The 20,505-nt window shown below is 46.2% G+C and overlaps 1 protein-coding gene across 1 annotated transcript in view; it reads right to left on the reverse strand.

Moving 5' to 3' along the window:
- Window positions 1-20,505, reverse strand: part of sgsm1a (small G protein signaling modulator 1a) — a 150,458-nt gene that overhangs the window by 59,812 nt on the left and 70,141 nt on the right. The window contains exons 4-10 of the mRNA XM_078554447.1: window positions 16,548-16,710; window positions 14,212-14,364; window positions 12,072-12,139; window positions 9,160-9,305; window positions 5,676-5,807; window positions 4,043-4,167; window positions 1,215-1,282 (exon numbers count right to left, since the gene is read on the reverse strand). Of these exons, the coding sequence (XP_078410573.1) occupies window positions 1,215-1,282; window positions 4,043-4,167; window positions 5,676-5,807; window positions 9,160-9,305; window positions 12,072-12,139; window positions 14,212-14,364; window positions 16,548-16,710 (855 nt within the window). The remainder of the gene's footprint in view (window positions 1-1,214; window positions 1,283-4,042; window positions 4,168-5,675; window positions 5,808-9,159; window positions 9,306-12,071; window positions 12,140-14,211; window positions 14,365-16,547; window positions 16,711-20,505) is intronic.

Raw genomic sequence — 20,505 nt, forward strand, 5'->3', positions numbered from 1 at the left:
AACCTGAGATGGTCCAGGATTGTGTGGCTCAGTGTCAAAAAAATGTGCAATTTTAGTTCCGACACCAAAAGTAAAACCATACAGGAAACCTTAATGAGCCAGAAATAAATCATAACTATTGCAAAGTCTGTGTATTATTTATTCTAGCTGTTTTCCTTTTAAGGCCAGGACTCCATCTTTCAAGCGAGCTCTACTTGATATTTCTTCAGTCTGTTCAACTCAACCTTGCCCAAGGGCTTCGCAATTTTTTTTTTAGGGCAAACCCATCCCCCGTTAAGACAACTGGCAGGGTAACTGTTTGCAGGTCTCTGGGTTGGCGGTCTCTTCTATGAATAAATACCCATGCTTTCTTTGGCAGTGTTCCTGTACTGGCACAGCAGAAATTAACATGGGGCAGGTTGGGAGATGTCCTGCTTGTGCCACACCATTCTGCTGGGCAGTGCTTCACAGTCCAACAAACTACACCGACCTGAGAGTCGTGATGTAGGACACACTGGCTGAAAGGCCGGTGAACACAGGTTTCATACTAACGTTCAAAAGGGAGTTGAAGGGGAGAAAAATCTGCAGAGGGTTGGGACTCATTGGGACAGTTCTTTAGGCACAGCCATGATGGGCCGAATGGCCTCCTTCTGTGCAGCATGATTTTATAGTTCTACCTTAATGCACGTAAAGTTGGGCAGCCATCCAGCAAAACTGATATCGTATCGTCATACTCAGCACAGTGGTTACATTACTGGACTAGTAATCCTGGAGAGCAAGGATTCGAATCCCACCACGATATCTGAGAATTTGAATTCAGTTTTCAACAACGAGAAAGCAAATTAAATAAAATTAAAAGTTGTTGCCAGTAAAAGTGACCATGTCAAGGTGTCAGATTGTTGTGTTAAGGTCCTCCAGGTAGGGAAATCTGCAGCCCTTAACCAGTCTGCTCTGTTATGTGACTCTAATTCCACACCAATGGGGTTGTTTCTTCACTGCCCTGTGAAGGGGACTAACAAATCACTCAGCTCTAACAGGGCAACAAGGGACAGGTGATGAATGCCAGCTTTGTATCCTGAAAATGAATTATAAAAACACCCTTGGTTTGTAGATCGGGGTGAGGGGTGAAGTGCGCAAGGATACAACTGATACCTCAGATTGTTATTGTGTCTATCATCTAATGGAAATACAACCTTAAGAAACAAAATTCAGATAGGAAACTCTTTCATTCTTACTCTGTTGATGGCAGTGCAGGTAAACGATTTCCTCCAGGCGGATGGTCATGGCATAGTCCCAGTATATACTGGAAAACAAGATCAAATCTTGCCCAATTATACACTGACATTTCGCCGTGCACAGCTACTTCCTACAGCTTGGACAAATAACATTTCTCATGTTGCAGACAGTCACAGACACCAATACTCAAATGAGCAGATGTGCAGTACGTTGGCAAATGTGCACCTGAATCAAGCACAGAACTCCTTTTCACCAAGCCCCTTGCAATGATCTAGCATTTATGCATGGTGCCCTACTCTCCCCAACAATATCTGAGGTAGCTGCACAACACAGTGTAGCTAGCCAGAGATGACAGTAACAGACTCTAGCAACTGCCTGGAGCACAGAAGGACCTGGAGATCATCCTTCAGAGTGCCCATGTCCAAAGCAGCTAGAGCAAGTAATTTATCTTGGCGTGACTTACGTTGGCAATTCCCTTGGTGTCTGTCACTCATTGGTATTTATGATAATAGAAATGGTCTTTCAGGATATAACTTCAGGCATGTAAACTGTTTCTTCAGTTCTCTGCCTGAAGGCAGGTCCTTGGTGATTACTGACCTAACCATGAATAGGGTGAGGAGGCAGGCCCCGAGCTCTACCCCAGCCGAAATGGAGACTGAACCCGGTGCTGTTGGCATGAATCTGAACCAAACACTAGCAGTCTAGCCAACTGAGCTAAGCAGCCCCCAGCATGTAAACAACCGGCACTTATTTATTGAGTTTTTTTTTCCAGTAATCCAATTCAGTTTCCCTTACATGGTCAGCAGAGAAAATCCAATGGAAACTGAAGGGCAATCAATAGAACTAACAGTTTGGATTTCAATCCTGGATATCTTATCACTGGACTGACTGCAACTCCAGATTGGGTACGGTAGCCTGGTGCTTATGGTACAAGAGAAGCCACCCAGACATTGAATTCTGAAAAGCCGGTCACCCACGTCTCAAGAGCATTATTTGTATAACACACTTTACATGTGAAGGGCACTCCCAAGTAAATCCAATATGGCTGTAAAAGCAGGATAAGCATTACTGTACAAACCCCTTACTGAGCACAATCTCTGAGGTTTAGATGACAATGAATCCTCTACCTCTTCAACTGAGCCTTGCTATTCCTTGGGGAATTAGATAATCTTGTTTTTTTTTTCAGGGATTTATAGAAAGCTGTGTGGACACGTACTACCTGATCACCAGTAACTGTTGTACCCCTGTAGAGAGGAGTGTTTTAATGGAACAGTCTAGGACCCAATTCCATACGTGATAATGGAGCAGTGTCTTTGCTGAGATCAGACAATCTTATTATTCTGTTTTTTTTTTCACTTCCCCCCCCCCCAACCCCGCTTATCTCCTGAAACTGCTGGTTTATGCTGGCACAGCTTTTCCACGTGGATCTCGCTGGCCTCCAGTATGGCAACCAAGACTAGCCAGGGAGCGGCCAACAGACTTTCAAATAGGGGGCGACACCGCAGTCAACCGCGTTTGTTTCTTCCACCAAATTGGCAGCTTTGTGATCAGAAGCGGGATCATTAATTGGCTTTCTCCTTCATATAGCCAAAAGGTACGGAAGCCTATGGTAGACTACCTTCACCTACCTCCGGCCAAGATGCATGAATCCAATAGTAGACCCTTCACTCCTACCCAGTCACAGGAGACGTGGTGTAGCCCCTTTTACTGAGATAGCCAACCATGGGCCTTCCACGTGTGCATGGGTCAGTATCACACTAATAAGGAAACATTTTGTTGGCTGTAGTGGTGAACGCTGAGTGGACCTTTTGAAAGCACTGGTTGGTAGCTCATGGACAGGAATGACTTTGTACACTGGACATTGTCCCACGGAGCCATAACTTACCAGATAATTCGACTTCTCTTCCCCTGGAGCCGGACGGGTTTCCGGGAATTGGTGCTGGGAGTCACGTAGCAAACTCAGCAGAGAGAACCAAGCAGCAAGCGGTGTAAGGTGATAAATTTGGCAAGCAAGCAGTGCAGACAGCAGAGAAAGAGTCAACAAACAGAGCGACAGAAACAGTGAGCAGCCGTTGGCACAAGTGTTAGCCCAAGATGATTGACAAGATTTGAAATGAAGAAAGAAGCAACAAGTTCATAAGAAACAAAAGGGAAAATCATGTTACAACACATCACAAATGTTGCCATGCCTTTACTGCACACAAAAACCAACCTTTCAAAAGAAAATACACTCAAGAGTAAATTTCAAAGCTGTGCCCTGTGTCAATGCCAATTAATGCCATTTCCCCTCACTTGTTCTTGGCTCTGCTCCTGAAGTCGCTGATTCTTGCTGAGGCGCATTTCCTCCGGGTGCCTGCTGCTCTCCGTACGGTATCTACATGGCCATTCTGCTGTGAGAGCGCTGCACAGCGTGAGGCAGGCTATTTGACCTTGGAAGGCATCATGTCCAAGCCCAGTCCTGCCTTTAGCTGACTTGCACACATACCCATTGCCAAGACAACTTAATGGGTAGAGAGTTGGCTCCCCCTGACTACAGTATCAGTTAGCTCAGTGTGAATGGGGACATTGCTGAATTGTGTAGCTCAGTGTCACACTGGGTAATGCAGTTCCCACTCTCAGAGGTCAGCATTCCAGGGGTGCACTTAATGAAAGAAGCTTTAGCTCGGCCCAAATGAAAGCACACAGCAGCCTCACATCAACTCTAATTAAAGGTCAGGTTTGGTGAGGAATGCTTAACTTAGATGAATTCACATTTTTAAGATTCATGTCCTGCCACAAACAGTAAAAGCAATCCACAAAGTTCCCAGCGCTGTTGTAAATCAGTTACCTTTTCTCATAATCCAAGTCTCCCACAGACCCGTTCATCAGCTGGTTGGGTGTCCATTTTAGTGTCATCGTGTCTCCTGTTTGATGGAGTGAAAGGTATCCTGGAATGGGTTCCATGTCATCTTTCTGAGTACAGAACAGAATTTAATGAAGCCGTGAATTACTGTGCTGAATTGACAGGGACTAAGAGGAGTGTTGCACACACTGCATGCCAAGGAGCAATGCTTTCTGGAGCTCTCCTATTGGAAAGTAGGAATGAACAGTACTGGTAAAGAACGCAACGCTATGGTCCATCAGTCCTAGTATTTAGGCGACATCATAAGCCATGATAATTCTCATGTCCTTCCATCAAATGTTTCTCCAGGGACTTAACCTACTACCTCATGAATTTAGAGATAGGATCAGACTCTTCTGCCTCTCCCAGCGAACTACTCTATACATTCTCTGCACTCAGTTTAAAGTATTTCTATGCGAACTTCCTTTTCACCTGTGCCCCCCTCCTCCCCTGCAGACATCTAGGAACACCACCAAGTCACACACCATCCTGACTTGGAAATATATCGCCGTTCCTCCACTGTCGCTGGGTCAAAATCCTGGAACTCCCTCCCTAACAGCACTGTGTGTGTACCTACACAATATGGAACAAGGGGGCATAGGTAGAAGATTAAATATGAGGTTAAGGACGGGGTGGGGGGCACGAGAAAGCTTTTTACATGAAGGCTGGGAGGCTGTAGAATGCGCTGTGGGAGTTCCTGATTGAGACCATATTAATATTTAATAATAGGTTAGCTAGGTGTTTGAATGAAAGGGCGGTCAGGATGATTGTTTATGGAGGATAACCGAACATGGAGTGTGGGTCTGTCACAGTCTGCTTTTCCACTTTTCCATGATTATTCCCATTCAATAAGCATTGGAAGATTTGTGAGGAAAAGTTCACATCTCAGCTGACCACATGGAAGATTTAGCGTTCAAAAAAAGGCAACGTCTCCAGAATAATTTGTTTTGCAACACATCTCAATGCATCAACTGCTGATTTACCTGCCTTTGGGAAACACTCAAAAAATCTGGACATGTTCATTATTAAATTTCAAATGGTTTGAATTATGATTCAGAGTACAGACAACAATTAGTCTCTGCTTCAGTAAAAAGACTGAGAGCCTGTTTCATGATCACATGACAAGCACTTGTCATGACAAGCACGTAAAGCACTTTGCAACCAATGATGTATTTTTAAAGTGTGGCACTCTTGTAACGCAGGAAACACACAGCCAATTTGCGGACAGCAAGCTCCCACAAGCAGCAGCATGATAATGACCAAACAACCTGTTTCAGTGATGTTCACTGACAGATAAATGTTGGCTAGGACGCCCTGCTTTCTTCTAAACAATCTTCTAACCCGAGAGGGGGCTGGAGCTACAGTTTGACATCTCACCTGAAAGGCAGCACCGCCAACAGTGCAGCACTCCCTCAGTACTGCACTGGAGTATGTGCTCAAGTCCCTGGGGTAAGACTTGAACCCACAACTTTCTGACTCAGGGGTAAGGGTATTACCCACCGAGCCACTTACACAGGCACACACCATCCTCACAGTTCATACAGTAAAATATAATACACACAGTTAGGCAGTTACTCACTGGCTGTACCAAGACATTGTTTTTGCCGTACAGTAATGTCGCTCGGGAATTCTGGTGCAAGGACTCAACGTAATCGCGGGCAGAAAGCGTAAGCCGGTCATCCATACTGCCACTGGAATGTCGCTTCTGAATCTGGAAACAAAGAGCCACAGGGAATGTCACTCGGTGACAAAATTAAGTACTAGTCATAGTGGAGTGATTAGTACCAGAGGGATCGGGGGAAAGCACGGAGAGAAGGCCGCTAGATCCTTCGAATAACTGGTACCGAGGAGAAAGGCCACTGAGCCCATCTCAGCTGATCCACCTGTCCCACCAGTTCCCGTACTCGGCACTTGGCTGTCTTTACAAATCGTATTGCAATTGATTTTCTGCCATAACCCAGGGTCTGGATTTGGTTAGAATTGGGGCCAAGAAGAACCATTTCCCCCCCTTCAACTTACTGCCCAACAATTTTTTTTTTAGTTTCTGCCAAGTTTCATGGCAATTCATCTGCAGATTGACTAATGTCCTATTCTATTCCTCTTTCTCAAGCAACCATTTCATTCTCTTCAAGAAGAGTTTATGGGCTCTGCTACGACAGCAGTTTGCAGCAGAGAATTCCAATTTCTAAGACCCTCTGTGTGAAGAGGGTATTAGGTTTCCTCACTGGCTCTTTAATTCCTATTGTGGTCATTCTACATTCCTGTTCCCTAGTCCGCACCCTGTTCAGCATCAGGAACAATCAATCAAAATTTACCTCACTGTGGTGCTGGGATATAGTTCACTCAGGGAGTCTGAGTTGCTATGGCAACATGCACTTTTACATTCAGGTTGTAGTCTGGAGCTATGGATAGCGATGGTAGGCGCTCCAACTTTCTTTCCAACTCAGGAATCTCTCCCACTCTCACCCCCGTCTGCCATTGCTGTGCAATTAGAAAGATTTGCAGGTTGATAATCAACCTGTTTGGCCGCATCTTCCGTGGCCATCAAGCCCTGGGTTGGGACTGAAACCCAGAGCTTCTGGCTCGGAGGCAGAGACACTACCCCAGTGCGCCACAAGATCTCCCCTATTACCTCACTGTAACCCTTCATAATCTCAAAAACCACTGTCATGTTAACTCTTGATGTTTTCAACTCCTGGGGTGGGGATGGCTGGCTCTATACCCTCCCCTCCATCCTGACCCGTCACTGCACTCTGAAGTCAAGGTGGTGCTGAGGAGTGGAAAAGGAAAGGAAGGATTAATCGCAATTTCCTGCGATTCCTGCTACATGTCGACTCTCAGTCTGTGAATCAGCTCATCCCCATGAGTAATAAGGACAGGAGAGACTGACAGCTCGGGAAGTGTCTCTTCAGGGAGCAGTAGTGAGTGATTAGTTCGCTGCTGTTATAGTGTTAATAAGGAAAGGATTCAGGCCTCTTAGCTCATTAGCTGCTGAGGAACAGGACATCACTGACTGGCAACAATCGTCAGGTCACAGAAATCAGAAGAGGAGCTGATGATGAGCTCAATTAACTGGCTGAAACCAGCAACAGAAAACTCTACCTTAATGAGAACAACAAATAATGAAGGCAGTCCATTGATTGAGGGGGCGGCTGTGTCTTCACAAGGAAAATGGCTGATGACAAGTCAATCAGCACCACACACCCAAGTGTCCAAAAATAGGACACTCCATCCAACTCTTCTTCTTAATGGTTTTTCACTCCCCATGTCTCCTGAAGGTGCCTGTTTACACTGGCGTATTGCTGCACATGCAGTAGCCATTCTGTAAATTAAAGAGCAAACTCGCATTTGTAAAGCACCCCCCTTGTCCTCAAGGCATTTCAAAATTCTTCGCAGCCACTGAATGACTCTTCTGCTGCCATGAAGGCAAATGGGGCAGCCAACTGAGGCACAGCCAGAACCGGGCTGGCGGGGGGGGAAGGACGGGAAAAAAAGATAAAGAGAAACTCAGCCTGGGTTTAGAAACTTAAAAACCTAAGAACTTGAATATTGCTGAAAAGAGAGACATGTTGCTGAAGTTTTTCGTCTTGCACTCAACAGGACAAATGCAAGAATGCCAAATTTCAATCGGTCACAACATATTAAATTACAGGATAAAAGGGTGCTGATTGGTTGACAAGACACCATGGCAATGCCTCGGCCAATCAAAGTCATCTTGCCAACCAATCAGCACTCTTTTCTCCTGTAGTATAAATTGTCGTGATCCTTCGAAATTTGGAATTCTTGCGTTTGTCCTGATGAGTGTAAGACAAAAAACTTTGGCAACATGTCTCTCTTTTCAACAATATTCAAGTTCTGTACTACCAAGTGAATGTTAACATAAGAACTAGGAGCAGGAGTAGACAATGTGGCCCATCAAGCCTGCTCCGCCATTCAATACAATCATGGCAGCAACTTGACTTCCCCACTTGTTCTCCATATTCCTTGGTTTCCCGAGAGACCAAAAATCTGTATCTCAACCTTAAATATACTCATCAATGCAGCATCCACGACCCTCTGGGGTAGAGAATTCCAAAGATTCACAAAGCTTTGAGTGAAAAAATTTGTCTTCATCTCAGTCCTAAATAATCGACCTCTTATCCTGAGACTGTGCCCCCATGTTCCAGATTCCCCAGGCAGAGAAAACAACCTTTCAGTGTCTACCCTGTCGAGCCCCTGCTACTCTACTTGACTGCAGTCCAATGGCCTCCTTGCTGGAAAACCGGTTAGACATAGACATCGCAGGATTGGGCTGGGCTGTGATGTTGCTGATTCCAGAAACTGTAGGCCCAGAATAGGTCCGCGGCTTCATTAGAGTGGAGAAAACTGGAAAGAAGCGAACTTCTTAACAGCCGCCCAAAAACCCAACGATTTTCCACACCCGCCAGTTCCCTCTTTCAATAGGGAAAACTAGGTAGAGTTTTGACAAGGATCATGTCAGAAAATAACTGGCGGAAACAAAGTGCTCAGCACCAAGTCAAGTTGGCAACTCTGGCAATGCATTCCATTCTATCATCACATGAATCTAGCCACCCCACGCCCACCATTGGTCAACTAACATGCCCATCTTCAGAGTGCCCCATCCTCCTCTGGCAATTGGAAAGTGAACACACTCGCCAGACTGGATGATTCTTGACTCTCACCTTTCTACAATATTTTTACAACACATAAGCTGGAGTGTTCAATGAAAGAAAACATTGAATTTATTTAATGCCCCCCTCGATTTTCCTTGCAGGATTTTTTGCAGCAACCTGCTGGAGATTAAGGTTCATTCAATTCCTTGGAGACTTCAGGTCAGTCCTGCAGAGTTGGTAATCTTAGCTCCAGGATGAAGAAGTAAAAACAGTTCGACTCAACTGACCCAGGATCTCTGACGTGCTCCTCTCCCACCCGTCGCCCTCTATCCCTGTTCACTCCTTACATATTTGCAGTGGAACAGTTCATAAAAGGTTCAGGTTCAGTCAGTTCAGTTCACGTGGCCGCAATGGAAGGCGAAGGGTGGAAGGAAACGGAACCAAACTTACACAGAGGGCTGGTCGTTTGGTGGGCGAGTCTTGGCGACAATGTGCGCTGTGAATACGATGCCTCTGAACCAACTCGTCCGCTGAAGGATCAGTCCAGAAATGATCGGCCGTCTTCATCTTCGTATACTCAAGGGCACAGGGCCCAACTGGTGAAAGAGAGAAGAAGTGGTACAGTCACAACCAGAGTCTCGTGTCACCAAGATGTGCGTAACCAAGCATTCATACAAGTGTTTAATTGTGTGCTGTTGTTCTGGTTCATGTTTAAGCAGAATAGTTACTTCTGTACCAGTGGTGAAAGGCTGAGGTCCAGCCCTGGACAGAGGCATGTTGATGTGGACAAATACATATGCACAGGCACCACAGCACACAACTTCGACCTGAGATACAGGATGAACACCCATGCAGCCAATTCTGCTTTCCAATAATCATTCCCGTTAATTTAAACGCTATATGGGATGCATCGCGCACACTTTACATTGTAAATATTCTGTAAATGTAAAGGGGCAACTACATTTGAAGTTAGAAACAAAAAACTTTACATTTATATAGCTTCTTTCACAACCTCAGGACACTCCCAAAGTGCTTTATATTCTGTTTTTTTTGTGATGTTGACTGAGGGATAAATATTAGCCAGGACACTAGGGAGAACTCCCCTGTTCTTCATTGAAATATTGCTGTGGGATCTTTGATGTTCACCTGAGTGTGCAGATGGTGCCTCAGTTTAACATCGCATCCAAACGTTGGCACCTCCGACAATGCAGCACTCCCTCAGTACTGCACTGGAGTTCAGCCTCGATTTTGTGCTCAAGTCTTAGGTGGAATTTGAGGCCCATAGTTGTGACTCAGAGATGAGAGTGCTATCAACTGAAACCATGGCTAACGCGGGCAAAACAATCACTCCCAATGTGTTTTTTAAACCATATTGAAGTGAACAATTCACCATCAAACATCTGCAGGATGTTATTATTCCCTTTGTTCTTTAAATGGTTATTCGTAAACTCTCCCCTCTCAGGGTAGGATCACTGGTTCCAACTGGCTCCCCCACTCCCCCTCAGGTACAGTGACACAGGAACTCATGGGTCTATTACACCCACACCTCTTCAATTTTGCCACAGCAAGGAGATGAGATGAGCGCCGTAAGCCCTTTTTTAAAATAAAGATTAAGATTGAAGTTTTTCTAAAGGGTCTTTTCTTCCAGGAACTGATATGATGTCCGGGAGGGCTGCTCTGTCTCAAACGAGGGTGGGGGTTGGGGTGAGTGGGGTGGGGTGGGGGGGCGTAGAACACCCATTTCTGCAAATGGGGAGATCTTCCGCCATTGGAGGGGCATCAAGTGGGTGTTAGCTTACAGGGAGAGAATGAAGAGGAAGGAGGCCATGATGGGTGCTCACACCAAATACTCTCAGGAATGTGGAGGGTCAATACAAAGGAGCATTGCCAGAGACCTATCACTGCTCCCTCCAGCCTAGATTACACAGTGCATATGGAGGGCGAGAAAGGAGTCAGAAGAAATAAATAACCTTTAAAAGCCAACAAAAATCTTAATGAATAATTACAAAGGATTACCAACACAGAAACAGCCATTCAGCCCCACTGATCCATGCTGGTCTTTATGTTCCACATGAGCCTCCTCCCACCTTTCTTCATCTGAAGGTGTCAGCAGAGCCTTCTGTTCCTTATCCCCTCCTGCACTTGTCCAACTGTCCTTTATAAATACAGTCGCTCCAAATGTGGTTTGCCAGTTCCATATTCTCACTGATCTCTTGTCAGGTAAGCGGCTGACTCAATCTCACTGAAAGTCTTCCTTTGGCTAATGTGGGGAGACCTTGCCCGCAGTGAGATGGGCGGGGGAAGGTGAAAATAAGAGATGGTGAAACCAGACTCCGGATCTTAAGGTATGACTGGGCTTACTAGTCCAGCATTTTCCAATATCTATCCAGGGTAGGGGAGGATGATCTTAGGAGTGGGACCTCTCATGTTGCATCTGATACTTTGTCACAAAGTTGGAGGTGAAAAATCAAGAGACAATTTCATTCTCAAAAATAAATAAATGTCCAATAACAAAATGAAGATTTAAACCAACTTGAACCAGCGTTCTAAATGATCAACGACTTCACCCGTACCAATTGTGTGGGATTCCTCCAATGACACAGTCCCAATTCAGTAACTAGGATCTAAGTCAGCACCACTGACAGTCAACAGCCTGGTTTTGTAGGTCATTGGGCAATTCCTGGGGTGAAAATATGAGAGGTGAGTGCAAGATTGAGGAGGTCTTGTGGTACAGTGGTAGTGTCCCTACCCCCTGGACTAGAAGCTCTGGGTTCAAGTCCCAATTCAGGACTTGATGGCCAAGGAAGGTGTGTGCAAAACATGGCTAAACAGGTTGATTACCAGCCTGTAAATCCTTCTAGTGTGACTGATGGCAGGTGGTAAAAGTGGGAGAGTTTCCTGGTCAGCCATACTGTAGAAGGCAACAGCAAACCACTGCAGAAATTTGCCAAGCATAATCATGGACCAATCCAATGGAAGTCCATGGCTGCCTGGCATGGTACCTGGAGGAGGAGGAATGCAATATTGATTGTAAAAAGAGAGAAGAAAAATAAGCATCACAAAAAAAAAGAATGCCAAAATGTCTTTTAACCTACCAAAAAACCCTTGTGGGGCTTTGCTGCTTCCACTGTGGCGCATTTCGATTAGATACCATGACGGGAGATTTAATGTACTAGAAAAATGAATGCAAACCATTGGCTAGTCACTTTTAATCACTACCTGGAGAGGAGCAGCAGTCCCCACTCACTCACTGCTGGACCATTAGGGCTTTCCACTGCGGACAATATGAATTCTTTGTACAGCCTCCTTATGGCAGCCATCGTTGCTTTAATGTAGCCAGTGTAAAATTCTACAGTGCTCACCTAACAGAGAACCCAATATTGGCCCATCCACAGGGTCCATCAGAAGAGCCTCCTTTTCGTAGTATTTGCTGAGGAGAAGAAAAAGATATAGAAAACATTGTGTCATTTTCGACTGTCACTATTTCTGTACAGGGCTCTTCTTTCCGTGCTATTTGCATCATTTTTTTCCCCCTCTCCTGAAGGTATAAACACTGGGATATGGGCACCAAAGTGACCATCGCTTAAATGCCAGCTGGGATGGGCAGTGCCAGCAGGCTAACTGACTATGGAGCTCAATTCTGTCCACAGCTGGCACTGGCGCAGCTTCACCGGGATATTGCGAAGCCGACTTGTGGGACAATGGGGTTTGGTTAAGCCCGAGCCCTGCCCTCTGTATTTGAGGCGAAACCCGGTGGGGCCACAGCCCAAGCTCCATGCCACCATGGGCAACTTTGGCCCACATCTAGCTGGGGTCTCCAAGTAGGGGCCTGTGCGCTGATCCGCTCCTGCCAAGAGGCAAGTCTTTATCTCTGAGCTGGGAGAGAGCCGCCTGGGATTTTGTTTCCATATAAAAAAAAAAGATATAAACTTGAAAGAAAATTTAGAGCCACCCATTTCATTTCCAATGTCAGAAAAATGCCAAGTGACTTTTACAGCCCTTTGAACCCAGTACAAGCTTAAATTGCACAGTTCCCCAACCTCAGCAGTTTTGAACTGAATGGCAGAGGTCAAAGGAATGATGGAGGCAGATGTGGCGTGGATGGGGAGAGAAGCTTAGGACCAAAAGAGTGCTCAGGTAACCAGAGAGCGGGCACAGGATAGGAGGTGTAGCATATCGTAGGGACTGACACAGCACTAGAGGTGCATGAGTTACTATCCAGTGTGCATTGTAAGATGTCCAGTGCACTCTGTGTGACTCTACTGCTCAGACCCAAGGAGCAAACATCTGTTGCAAGATAAATACAGATGTGAAAGTACAGATTCTACCCAATTTAGTTGCAGTGTGCTCATTATAGCCAGCAGCTATCACACTGAATGACTGCCATTTCTCCAGACACAATGCATTCTGGATGCCATTGCTGGGAGTGCTGTAGCTTTTCCCTCAGTCAGCATCAGCTGACATTGTTAAACCTGGCTGCCCGTCAAACACTCGCAATCTCCACCCAAGATCTTTCTTTTTCTGCACAAAGAATTTCTTCATTGGTGAAGCACTAACATGCTCCATCAAAGGTCTACAGGGAAATGGACTGTTTTTACTTGTGATTGTCCCAAAATATGAGCTCCTCACCTTGGTTACCATATTTTGTAGGGAGGGGTGGGTGGGGAGGGCTGGTACACGGTTTGGAGTTATACTGGGAGCTGCTACAGCGGTTGGAGTTATTCTGAAAGGAGGCACAGGAGAGGGGAAAGGACATTGAAAGCATCCAACTGCACCTCAGAGATTAAGTCAACCCAGATCACCCTGGTAGATCTTCCCAGGGGCAGCTTATGGGGATCGCTGGCCAACATCATTGACTTATAAGGAGGCAAGTCTCCCATGCACCCCCAATATTAATTTTGGGGTTGTAACACACCCCCAATCTGAGATTAATGCCTTTTCACCCACTTCAAAAGGACAATACAGCAACCCACCATCCCATTTGGCCCCAGTTGTCCATGTTTTGAAGCTACACCAACAGAATCAAATAGCCTACATCTCAGGAAACCAGCCAATTAGTGAGCACAGTTCCCTGCAGTGAAAGGCACTAAAAACTTCATCACTGCACATGTGAAGTGTACCCCCAGCCACCACATCATTTTACACAAATATCATTGGGTAAGGCTGGGGGCAGAATGCCCTTCAAAGGTTCATAGCTCAGCAGTGCAGGACGGGAGCTTCTATGGGGGCAGTGGCAGGAGCTGGAAGAAGAGGAATACAAAGTAAAGCTTCCAAAAACAAGGAAGGGAGGAACGTTGGACTTTTGTGGCCCCATTAGTAGCTCAGCAAGTAGCTAGAATATGGGAGAAGTCAAGGGAAAGCAGTCTCAACACGAAGGCTCCCCATGCATTGTTCTAATGTGTCACCAGATGGAATAAACCTGCCCAGGAGTTCAAATCAGTTCTCTGAAAAAAAGAATGGGTTTATTATTTAGAGCCATGGTTGAACCAACTCAGTACCAACCCACTGTTCTCCACCAGGTGCTGCACAATTTTGTCCAGGACTTTCTCGAAGAGGGCAGTGCGAATCCACAGATGTTTCAGAGCCTGAGCAGACAGATTTGGCATCTTCTGAGATTTGCGCATGTTCTCCTGGGGGGTTGTACCTTGGGTCTTTCTGTAGACACAAGCAGCGTGTTATTAGGAGAGAACTCATAACAGGAAAGAGCCCAACAAGCCAAACCCAACCAACAATGACAATAGCGTTTCGGTTGAACCTTTAACATGCCAAGGGACTTCACAGGGCAAAGTATGACACCGAGCCACATAAGGAGACATTAGGTCGGGTGACCATAAGCTTGGCCAAATAGGGAGGTTTTAAAAGCATCTTAAAGGAGGAGAGAGAGGGGCAGAGAGGTTGAGGGAATTCCAAAGCTTCAGGCCTCAGCAGCTAAAGACACTGCTTCAACGGTCCCCATTCATGGTGTCCACTTCTACAGCCTTTCCTTATTTCTTATTCCACAATCCCTGCCCTCGTTTAAAGATTTTTAGACCAAAGACCCACCAACAACCGACTTTCTGAAGCAGCCATGATGGCTTGTGAACCTACCTCTACACAGCACAGGATTCCAGAGTGAATTCAACACTTTGAGAAGCAAAGATGACAAGGCATTGTTTAAAGAAAAGTAAACCTTTTCTGTCACTCGATATTACATAGGGCTGAATTTTACACTCCCCCAGTGGCAGGTTTGAAGGCGAAGGAAGCACTTAAAATCCAGTGGGTGGCCTGCCCAACACCCACCCTCCTGCCCCTGACTGGGAATTTTACAGGGGGCAGGGGAGGCGATGGGTGGCCACCAGCCCTTTGGGCTTACTGAGGCCCGGCCATATCCCACCACGGGGTTTTGCCCATTGCAGGGGGAGGCCCATGCCATGCAGGAAGTCCAGCTGCGGAGGCTGCTGTCAGGCAAGGGGCGAGGGACCTCCTCTGCGGATCCCCTGGGCCCATCGGAGGCACCCTCTCCACAAAGTCATACACCAACCACCCCCCACCCCCCCAACCCTGCCCCCAGCCTCTTGAACCTGGCCCCACCACCTGCCTCACTGAGACCCCCACCCCCAGGCTTGCCTGGGCTTCTCAGCATGGTGGGACTGCCTGTAATCCCAGCGGTGGACACCGCCAAAGGCTGGAGCCGCTGGGACTATGAGCTGTCGGCCATCCAATTGTCTGGCAGCTCTCTAAGCTGGGTTTCCTCCCAAGTGGAAGTCTTGCCTTAGAGCAACTAACACTGCTCCCAGTGTTAAATTCCTACAGGACAGCTGTTGGGATTGTGGGCGGACTCCCCCCCAGCCTTTTTCATTGGGGGAGGAGGACCATGGCACCCCGGAAAATCCAGTCCACAGAATTTGTAGCACAGAAACAGGCCCTGGTTCATGCTCCACATGATTATTCTCCGACTTTTACTTCATCTGAACTTCCCTGTACACCTTCTTATTCCTTCCCCCCCCCTCACGCGTGTCTGTAGCTTCCCTTAAATGCATCCGTGCTAATTACCACATGTGGTGGTGAGTTCCATATTCTCACCACCCTCTGGGTAAAGGGTTTGTCCTGAATTCCCTATTGGATTTATTGGAGACCATCTTATATTTATGGCTCTTTTTTAATCCACATCTGCATTACATGTGCCCTGTCAAACTCTTTCAAAATCTAAAAGACCTCTCCATTCTAGGAGAGGGGGAGATGGTGGCGTAGTGGTAATGTTGCTGGACTAGTAATCCAGAGGGTCAGGCTAATGCCCTGGGGACACAGGTTCAGATGGCAGCTGGTGGAATTTGAATTCAGTTAATAAAGCTAGAATATGAAATTATTCTCAGAAATGGTGGCCATGGAGCTATCATTGATTGTCATAAAAACCCATCTGGTTTACTAATGTCCCTTGAGGGAAGGAAATCTGTCGTCCTTACCCCTGGTCTGGACCACATGTGATTCCAGACCCACAGCAACGTGGCTAACTGCCCTCTGAAATGGCCTAGCAAGCCGCCCAGTGCAAGGGCAATGAGAGATAGGCAAGAAATGCTGGTCTTGCCAGTGGCATCCACATCCCATGAAAGAATAGATCTTAGGAGGGAAAAATAAGCTCCAGCTAAGCTGGACTGCCACACAGCAACATTTAAGTTCCCCCTCAGGCTGTGCGTGGGTCAGCCCCTTTAAATTACTGCGCACAATTACATCCACACAATAAAATTTCAAGCGGCCACGCAGTTAAAGAAATTGCCCGCGCGCCCAAAATGAAGGTCACGGGGAATGTTAGCCCCAGCCTGTCCGATGCTTCCTGATGTATCTTCTGCAGTCCGCATTACCTGCTCTCGATCACCTGCTCCAACTCCTGCACCTTCCTGCACAGGTCCTCGGCCAATGGGAAAGTCTTCGCCACCTTCATGAACAAGGCGGCTATTTTGTTGCTCCGCAGGAAGCCGGCCGCCCTACGCTTGAGTCCATGCAGCACGCAGGCTTCGACAGCAGCTGGGGCGGGAGGGGAGGGTAGAAAGAGCACCACAGGTGAGGAAGCAAATGGTAAATGGGGGCAAACAGGCAGCCACGTTAAAAACCACAAACATTTCAGCACTCCTACCCCTTCCGTTAAAAGTCAGCCCAAAGCCCCACAGCGACCGCATGATCAACTAGCCACCGTTAGGGTTGCCAACTTCGGATGGGCCTATTCCTGGAGGTTTTACCACATGATCTCCCGCCCTCTGCAAGTCAAACAGCTTTCGCCCCCGCCATCACCAATATTTATATGGATAATAAACAAAAGTGCTCAAAGGTGTAAAAAGATAACGCAGTTTGTTTTTAACAGCCCCTGTGATTTCTCTTCCCGCGTGGATCACAGTCGTGTCCAAGAGATTAAACTTTAATACCAGGAGACTCTGGGGCAGCCCAGGAGGGCTGGCAACCCTATCCACCAACTGCTTTGGCCCATCAAATTCCGCATCTTTCAAAGCAACGGCCCCTTTAAAAAAATAATTTTCAGGACGTGGGTGGTTTTGGCAAGGCAGGCATTTGTTGCCCAGTCCTAGATGCCCTTTTCTGCACCTCTGAGTGGCTTGATCTTCAGAAGAGCAGTTAAGAGTCAACACTATTGGTGTGGGACTGGAGTCAAACCCAGGCCAAATTGGGTAAGGACAGGTCCCCTTCCCAAAGGTCATTAGACCTACAATGTTGGGTCACATTGTACAGTTCCTATTGATTCCAGAAAGTAAGATCCCATCGCCACAATGGAAAGCAGCCTCATTACTCACAATCTTTTATCACCCCTCCCACAGCCTCTAAACTCTGATGCATTTTTAAACTGGCGTTACCGGGCCAGCCATTTTGAAACCAGCTAGCCCATTGTGCATTTGGTATCGTATCGCATGAGTTCTGAGTAAGATACAGGAAGAAGTGCCATGGATTCATGTTTGAATCCCTTATGCTGTGTTCTTTTTAAATGAATAGGTCACACTAACAGCGAATTTTCAATGCGTTTCTTCTGATCCCCAGCTACAAGACTAGTAAAATCGCATCCTGTAGCTAGCTTTAAAGTACAGACGACCAAGGCTGGGTTTTGAGGATTATAACTGCCTCCTTCACAAAATGAAAATCACTATCCATCAAGTGTCCATTCTAGAAATTTCCCTCATTCAGCACGAGAAAGGAAGAAAGCAGCTGAGAGAGATCGAAAACCATCTACACCTCAAGCAATCTATAGTTTCTGACTCTCACTCTCCTGATTAAAAGCAGGACAAGGAATGAATCACAGAGTGAATACCACTAACGTCTACATTGTGTTTATAGACAAAAACAGACCATTCTACCCAACAGGCTCATATCTTTGTCCATGCTCCACACAGTCTCCTCTCCACTTCCCCCCTCCCCCTGCCACCCCCCCAACTTCCTTTATCTAACCCCATCAACAAGTTATTGACTGTGGTTTAGCTGCTAGCACTCTCACCTCTGGGTCAGGAGGTTCTGTGTTCATGTTGTCCTCCAGAGACTCAAGCACAAAAATCAAAGCTGACACTCCAGTGCAATACTGAGGGAGTGCTGCACTGTCGGAAGTGCCTTTCAGGTGAGATGATAAGCTACAGTCCTGTCTGTTCTCTCCAAGTAGACGCAAAAGAACCCGTGGCACTACTTTGAAAAGAGTACAGTAATTATCCCTGGTGTCATGGTCAATACCCATCCCTCAATCAACACAACAGAATATCATCTATCACAATGCTACGTGTGCGCAAATGAGTGCGCTGGGTCAAAATCCTGGAACTCCCTCCCTAACAGCACTGTGGATGTGCCCACACCACATGGGCTGCAGAGGTTCAAGAAGGCAGCTCACCACCACCTTCTCAAGGGCAACTAGGGATGGGCAGTAAATGCTGGCCCAGCCAACGAAGCCCACATCCTATGAATGGACAAAAAAAAATTGGCTGCCACATTTCCTACATTTCAATGGTGAATACGTTTCAAAAGTACTTTATTATTGACTGCAAAGTGCTCCGTCGATGTCCGGTGGCTGTGAAAGGCAACATCTAAACACAAGCCTTTCTTTCTATCCCTTTCTCCCTCGAGTATTTATCTAGCTTCCCCTTGAATAAACCTATGCTATTTGCTTTAGCTCCTCCTTCTGGTATTGTGTTCCACATTCTAATCACTCTCTCAGTAAAGAAGTTTCTCTTGTATTCCCTATTGGGTTCATTAGTGACTACCATATATACTTGAGTAATAGTTGGTCTTGTGTAAGAGTCAACCTCTGATGTTTGGCCCAAAAGTCCTTAAATTTTCATATACCTCGTGCTAGTTCTGGGAGTGGGGTCGGTTCACAATTGCTCTTTTCTCATTTAAGCCGTCAGGAATAGAGAGATTGGGGTAGCAGTTCCCTGCTGAATTCAGGACCATGGCCAGCAACCACTGAGACAGTGTCATTATCGGCAGTTCCGAAGAACTGACATGGATTTCGACCCCTCAAAAGTATTACTCGTGTATAAGTCAAGTCAACCCCCCAATTTTTTTGCTTAAAAATTTGTGGTTTCAAACACTCGACTTTTACGCAAGTATATACAGTATTTTATATTTATGGCAAATGGTTTTTGTGTCGCCTGCAAGTGGAAACATCTTCTCTACGTCTACCCTCTAAACCCTTTTCATAATCTTGAAGGTCTTCATCAAGGTCACCCCTCAACAATCTCTATTCCAGAGAAAAAGAAAGCCCAAGCCTGTTCAATCTTTCCTGCAGGTTATAACCTCACAACTCTAGCATCATTCTAGTCAAACTTCTTTTTTCAGCTTCTCCACTGCCTCTATATCCTTATCATAATATGGAGACCAGGACAGTAATCAACACAGCGTACAAGAGTCAAGACTGTTCTTCTCTGCCTCCTTCCACACAGATCGCTGTGACATTGCGCTGACTGCATGCCTGGAGTTTCTGACTACATGGAGGCCCCAAAACAGTTGACATGGCAACATTATGGAAAGGGCACACAAAATGGAGGCCGTTCAAGCAACATCTGAAGATCAGATTAATAAAGCTTCAATGATTTATTCAGGAAATAAGAAATCAAAGCAGGAGTAGACATTCTGTCCCAGCAAGTCTGTTCCGCCAGCCCGACATTATACCTGATCTGACTTTGGCCTCAACTTCATCCTCCTGCCAGTTCCCTGTAACCCTCGACCCCCCTATTGCTCAAGAAACTGCCAAACTCAGCTTCGAGTATATTCAATGACTCAGCCTCTACAGCACTCTGCAGCAGAGAAGTTCAAAGATTCCCAACTCTCTGAGAGAAGAAATTCCTCTTCTCCATCTTAAATGGGCAACCCCTTATTCAGGAATTATGCCCCCTAGTTCCAGACTCCTTCAGGAGGGGAAACATCCTCTCCGCATCTACTCTGCCAAGCTCCCTCAGAATCATGTTACATTATTAAATATTATATTATCTTATTCACAGATTATGTGTCCACAGGATGGCAGAATCTGGCATTTAGCATGTTCCAGCTTTTCTCCTGCCCTTTTATTTAGTGCTTAGAGCAGATTGGGGCAAATGAATAAGTGGGAGATGATTTGTGAGGAGCCTTGTTTAAAAAGTAGTAGCACCTGGCCCTAAAAACTGAGAGATTCTTGAGAAGAACGTGAATGCCTGAAGAAACACAAAAAAAAGGTGTCACATGCTACTGGTTGTTGGATACTTGGCTGAGTACAGGTGTTGGATGAACACCATCTCTGACAGATCATCCTGTGCGTATAACTGATCCATAGGTGTCAGCTGTGGCGCAGTTGGTAGCACT

Source organism: Cetorhinus maximus, chromosome 12, assembly GCF_964194155.1.
Source record: "Cetorhinus maximus chromosome 12, sCetMax3.hap1.1, whole genome shotgun sequence".
Classification (NCBI taxonomy): Eukaryota; Metazoa; Chordata; class Chondrichthyes; order Lamniformes; family Cetorhinidae; genus Cetorhinus; species Cetorhinus maximus.